The sequence below is a fragment of the Coturnix japonica genome, unplaced genomic scaffold (genome assembly GCF_054131305.1).
Source record: "Coturnix japonica strain WE unplaced genomic scaffold, WE-NBRP24 Scf047, whole genome shotgun sequence".
In the NCBI taxonomy this organism is placed as follows: Eukaryota; Metazoa; Chordata; class Aves; order Galliformes; family Phasianidae; genus Coturnix; species Coturnix japonica.
The window spans coordinates 1,749,174-1,755,461 of record NW_028188950.1 but is presented as its reverse complement, the minus strand read 5'-3'; the positions used below and the strand labels follow the sequence as shown (position 1 = coordinate 1,755,461).

General features: G+C 41.3%; 1 protein-coding gene across 1 annotated transcript; it reads left to right on the top strand.

The window, feature by feature from the left end:
- Nucleotides 1-808: 808 nt before the first annotated feature.
- On the top strand, nucleotides 809-4,743 carry LOC146752303 (obscurin-like). Its single transcript, XM_085532053.1, has 4 exons — nucleotides 809-1,078; nucleotides 1,774-2,040; nucleotides 3,498-3,764; nucleotides 4,409-4,743. The coding sequence occupies exons 1-4, from the start codon at nucleotides 961-963 to the stop codon at nucleotides 4,741-4,743; spliced, it is 987 nt and encodes a 328-aa protein (XP_085388179.1). The 5' UTR covers nucleotides 809-960.
- The last annotated feature ends 1,545 nt before the right edge of the window (nucleotides 4,744-6,288 follow it).

The window sequence follows — 6,288 nt, the reverse complement described above, 5'->3', positions numbered from 1 at the left end:
AGGACCTTTCACAGAAATAAACAACTCCTACCTACCTACCTTTCTGCCCACAAAATATCCAGCTTCTCTTTTGGAATTTACTTTTGCTAAGTAAAACAGATTATTTTCTTAGGAGGTTGATTTTCTACGTTTAGACTTCAGATTTGTGTTTGAACGTTGAGGGATAAAAAACATAGCTTGACTTTTTCTTCATTTTCTCTTGCTGTTTGAAAAGAACACAGGGTTTTGTTTTTTTTTTTTAATATATACAATGTTAGAATATATATATGATGTTAAGTGTGATAAAGAAAAGGGAGACATTTGAGTTAGCACACTACTCCAGAGTTCAGTCCCCAGCTTTGCCACTGTTACCATTATAAGGGCAAGAACTTCCTGGAAAATGAATTTCTCCTAAGTAGAGTCATTACATTTGAGCTACAGAGACCTTTAATAGGTGAAAACTTGTTGTTCAGAGCTAAGTTGCTGTATTTAACCAAAGTAATTATCAATGTCCGTGTTTCATTGAACCTCTATTCCATTTCGTAATGCGAGGAGTTTGATATTGGGATGGGAAGGTCATGGTTTGATTTAGATGTTGGACTGGGAATCAGAAGATCTGGGCTCTCTTCAGATTGTCAATCTTATTGTCTGACTTCTTAAAAACATTCCTTTCTTTATATTATTTTTTAATGATGTTTCAAGGCATTTTGAGCTGATAGGTGTAGTGTTCATGTGCAGTAATGCTGATGTGAGTAAGTGGGGTGATAATGTAAGGGTTTTTTACATTCCTTCTAAATCTCTGCTTTCTCTTGTTCCATCCTTCTTAAAGAGCAATCCATTAGTCTAGTAAAGGAGCTGTGCGATGAGGATGTGACTGAGCCTGAAAAAGCCAAGTTTGAATGCGAGATATCCATTCCTTCTGTGAAACCTCCCAAGTGGTATCTACGTGGGGAAGTCTTACAGGCTGGCAGAAACTTGATTATGCAGCAAGAAGGCACCATCCACCAGCTTGCCATAGCGAAAACCACCACTGATATGACAAGCACCATTCAGTTCTCAATTGGCAAATCAAAATCCACAGCCAATCTGCTTGTCAGAGGTAACATATCCAGGCTTGGTTTACATCATGAAGATGAAGAATTAATTAACGTACAGTCTTCCTTCACTGGGGTCTTTGAAATATTGTGTGTGTGTCTGGAGGGTCTGCTCCATTTCCAGATCAAAGTCGTTGGACACTAAATGAGACAGCTGCATCTCAGTAAAAGATCTGTTTGAATAGCTGTGATGTGCTTACTATTCAGATCTACAGAGCTGAGGTTTTGTCCTTGGCTATACCAAAGAAGTCAAATCAGGTGAAATTAATTGTATTTCTGAACTAGACAAGTTTAAGTTTGGTAGCACCTAAATTTGATGCAGTTTGTCATTGATTTCATCTGAAAGAAACTTGCAGGCTTTTTATCTGCTGTTGTCCCCAGCATAAGAGTCTCCATTCACATCCTAAAGTACTTGTTATATTTTCAACTCACTCTTATTTGAATAAAAGCCTCAACAATTGGGAGCAATTTAATTAGCACAGAACAAGAGCTGGACCTTGCATTTGGTAGATAATATACAGTATTACTTTATAGAAATGTAGTCAATGGCATTCCCTATAGACAATCGTTTGTTTTATCTTTAGAGTCGTTCAAAGAACCATTGTGAACTTGACATTAATTGGAATGGAATACACACAAGAGACTTTCCTCTTCTTCCAATTGTCCTCATCCTTTCTTCTCTTCCACCCCTGCTTTGCAGATTACCATATAGAAATCACCAGGAAGTTGGAGGACAAGACAGCTTTGGAACATCATTCTGTCATCCTGTCCTGTGACTTCAGGCCTTCTCCAAAGGTTGTGAAATGGTTCAAGGGCCGCACACCCATCGAGCCCTCTGAGAAGTACAAGATCAAGAGGGATAAGCATTCAGCAGAGCTCAAGATTCTGAAGCTGAAGCCCGATGATGCTGGTGTGTACAAGTGCAAGGCAGGAATTGCAGAGACTGAGGCCACGCTGACAGCTGAAGGTATGAGCAGGGAGGGTGGCCTCTTCCATGTCCTATTTCACCTCAGATTTCTCTTCTTGAGGTTGATTTCTGCCGTTCTCTCCTGCTAACTTTATAAATGTATAATCTTCACTGAGAAGATTACACAAAGATCATCTAGTCCAACCATTCTACCACATCCCAGTATGATTTATAGTAACAGTGGTAACAGTTCACCTTGTTTCCCCACAGCCCGCAATGTAGAAGTAACGAAGCACTTGCAGGATGTAGAAATTGAAGAAGAGAGCTCTGCTGTCTTCTCCTGCGAGCTGTCCCATGATGACAGGACGTGGAATGGTTCCTGAATGGCAACCTCCTTTACACCAACAATTACAATGACATCAAGAACGTTGGCAATTGCTGCACACTGACAATGAAGCAGGTTAAGCCTGAGGATGTTGGCACAGTGACAGTGAAGTCAGACAAGGTGTCAGAAAGCGCACCTGAAGGTGGTAGGTGGGTCTGATCACACCCCTCCTGGATGTAAGAGATGCTAAGGATCTCCAGTTCATTCTATTGTGCAGCAGTCCTGCTTCTAAAGCTGACCTCTCTGGGGTGACAAGTCATCAGAGGCTTTCTTCCAGTTGAAGGTTCCATTGCAGCAGATATCAACGAAGGAGGATGGTTTTGGTGTCCTGCCAAAGCATTCCATTGCTTTTTATCATCATTTTATTTAGCACAAGGAGAGTTACAAGAGCAGTTTCTTTACTGCTTCAGTAACATGCAGTGTCAATGCTGTTGTCTCCAAGGATTTATGACTGCAGGGAGAGATCATTCAGTGTGTGTTTTGCCTCTGGGATGACTAATGACCAGGCTGTGAGCAACCTGATCTAGCTGTGAATGTCCCTTTTTATTGCAGGGGAGCTGGGCTAGATGGCCTTTAAGGGTCTCTTCCAATTCTAAGGGTACTGTGATTCTAATCTGCTCTCCCCAGCAATTAAGCTCTTTTACTCTATGCGCTCAGAGTTTGAAGGATTTCCTCTTTCTCATTTCTTTTGCATTTGGTGGAAGTTTTTCATACAGTATAAGCATCTGATGTGTGAAATAGAAGAGAGATAAAAGGAGTCAATAAAACAGGAAAATCAAAAGTGTTAAGCAGCTTATCCTCTTAATCCTGTGGCCTGCTGTATGACCTCTGCTCCATGTGAGGGCAATGCCAGCTCTCCAGCTTTAGAAGAGCTGCATCCCAATTACTTCATATGATATCAGTCCCACCCAAGGCAATGCAGGCTGTCCCTCCTGTTCCCTGTATTCTCCTACTGATTAGTTCAGAATTCCATAAAGTGCATTCAGTCAACACACATGAAACCGCTTTAGGTTCTATATTGGTGTCGTCAGTGCTGGTAAAGATTTATTTATCCCTCTTTAAAAATCTGAAAGCAACTGGAAATGTCTCAACTTCTGTATCACATTTTTCTGTTTTGCCCTTTTAATTGCAGAGAAGCCTGCTGTCTTCGTGAAGTCCTTGGATGATGTTTTTGTTGAGGAGCGGGGTGTGATTAAATTGGAATGCGAAGTCTCTAAAGAGAAGGTCAAACCAGTGTGGAAGAAGGACGGTGTTCTGCTCACTTCTGGCAACAAGTATGAGCTGGTACAGTCTGGGAAGACCCTATATCCCCTTATCCATGACTTCGAGAAGTCAGATGCAGGTTTCTATACCTGTGATATTGGCAGTGATGTTGCCAAATCAAAGGTCGGCATTCAGGGTAAGTACTGTGGAAAGTAAAGGAGTGCTGAAAGCACATTCAGTGTGGTCACTATGTCTTACACCTATTCCCCCACGAGCCTTAATAGTTTCTACAATAGAAGTGTATTACTGCAATTTAGCACAGTGATGTCTGGAAAATTCCCATTGCTTTTGATGTAAATGTATCTCATTTTGCCATGAAAATCACCAAACACATCAAGAATGTCCTGGAAATATTTCCTTTCTAAACATCCCTAAAATGGAGAAATGGTTTGAACACCAGTAGGGGTAGGATGGTAACAAATTAGCTAATAGAAACATTTAATTTCTTGTCATAGGCAAAACCCTTTTTCTCACGCAGCATCCTAGAGTTGTCCTCTCTGTTAGGTTGTTCCCTCTGTAGCTCATTGAATCTTCATTCTGCTCCATGGACTGAGCTGCTCTAATTGTAGTTCTTCCAGAGCAAAGCCAAGAGATTTACGTCTCTTTTTTTTCATAGCTTTCTGGTAATTCTGAGTGGAGAATGTCTTAGAGAATACATCAGTAAGGAATGCAGCCATGTTCTGCAAATCCTGAGTTAAAACACCAGTACTGCTACTCATGTCAGTCACAAATGCCTTTTCTCCATATAAACCTCATACTAACCTATCTCTTACCTTCCAGAGCTGAATAGTGGCATTACCAAACGGCTGAAAACCACTGAAATCCAGGAGGGAGAAGATTGTACTTTTGAATGCATTCTGTCCCATGAAAGCATTGATGAGTTCAAGTGGACACTGAATGGAAGCAGAATGGAAAATGGTGGGCGATTTAAAGCTTCTAACGTGAGTCGGAAATATACTCTCATTATCAAAAGTGTGACTCCTACTGACGCTGGGGAAGTCGTTTTTACTGCCCATGGTCTAACCTCCAAAGCCTCTCTGTCTGTGAAAGGTAATGAGATGGGAGAGATTCTGGGGTCTGATTCCTTCAACTGTCTTCTGATAAGATTGTCGTGAGAGCTAACTCATAATATGGTTAAAGTGAATAGCAACCTTCTACTTGAACCTCGAAGCACTGAGAATTTCTCTTAAAAATAAGTAAAAGGAGGAAACATTTTACACAAATGTGAGAACTACCCAAAGCACTGGAGTAGTGTTGGAAATGGGCATCTCACTACAGCTTGTTCCATTAACAGTAAATCAGGAATGATCTGTTGAGGGAACTGTGGGAGCAAATATCCTCTAAGTATAAGCTGAAGGGATGGCCTTCACACCATCTAGCTGTACAACAAATTCCTATCTAGAACATGTGCATCTGAGAGCATCATCCGAGGCTCCCAGTGTGATGAGTGGAGAGAAGAAAGAGGCAGTTTTCAGACATGGTTCATCATCCTCATTTGGGTAGATTTAAGAGAGAATAAATGCTGCCTGGAATTCTATTGTCTGTACTTTGCAGATTGCTGCTGGCTGTAGGATGGCATCTGTTGCAAGTGCCTCTCTAACTTATCTCCAGCATGTAGATGCATGTATTTTGAGAGAGGCATCCTACCCTAAGTGTATGTTACTCAAAAAGCAATGTTTTCTTCCAGGAAAACCTACTGAGGTTTCAAAAGAGCTGGAGGATAAGACAGCAGCAGCAGGGCAGGACATCAGCCTGATCTGTGAGCTGTCAAAACCGGATTTGAACATCAGGTGGTACAAGGATGGCAAAGCAATCAGAAAAAGCCAGAAGTACGACTTGCAGCAGGAGGGAAGTGGGGCCATTCTGATCATCCATGACTCTACTGCCAAGGACAGTGGGGAGTACCCCTGTGAGACAGAGGACTCCATAACAAAAGCCAGGGTCACTGTGCAAGGTGAGTTGAAAAGCACACTGGGGATGGCATGTAGAGAAGTCGAGGTAAATATCTGCAGCCTGTGGGTGATGTTTTTCTCTTCTGTTTCCTTGAGCAGGATCAATTCTTAGTTTTCAGAAAATATGATGGATTAAAATCTTTTCCTTAAAATAATCTGGAAACTGAATGATTCTCCAGTGTGATGTGGATCTGGGCAGCCTGGTCTGGTGGTTGGTGACCCCTTGGAGGGGGTTTGAAACTAGATGATCTTTGAGGTCCTTTTCTACTCAGGCCACTCTATGATTCTGTGATCATTCTATGATTCTATGATCTTGGTTGTTAGTGAGCCAAGAAAAGATGGCAATCTGAATTAGTCTATATTGAATATGTGTAATCCAAACTATATGCAGTTTATCAGATGAGATCCTACCAGCGCATGTATAATGGTATTGAACTTTCCAGATATCTACTGGAATTATCAAACCTATGTAAATGGGTGGACTCTGTGGTCTTCTTAGACTCTTTGCATCTCTATGTGATATTCTGAAATGAGGGCAAAGGAGATTCAGGACACCTCTGTATGCTTGGGACTTGTTGGGGTAACAAATCCCTTTGTCCTACACCCTCATCCTTTTTTTTTCCTTCCAGAAAAACCTAATTACTTTATCAAGGAACTTTCAGATGTGAAAATTGAAGAAAGTGGAAGTGCACTTTTTACATGTCAGAG

What these genes read in the sequence shown, in the direction of transcription:
- LOC146752303 (XM_085532053.1), top strand. Translation starts at nt 961, where the DNA reads ATGCAGCAAGAAGGCACCATCCACCAGCTTGCCATAGCGAAAACCACC. An exon ending in GGCCACGCTGACAGCTGAAG is followed by an intron (nt 2,041 to 3,497) that starts GTATGAGCAGGG and finishes TTTTAATTGCAG; the next exon opens with AGAAGCCTGCTGTCTTCGTG. An exon ending in ATCAAAGGTCGGCATTCAGG is followed by an intron (nt 3,765 to 4,408) that starts GTAAGTACTGTG and finishes CTTACCTTCCAG; the next exon opens with AGCTGAATAGTGGCATTACC.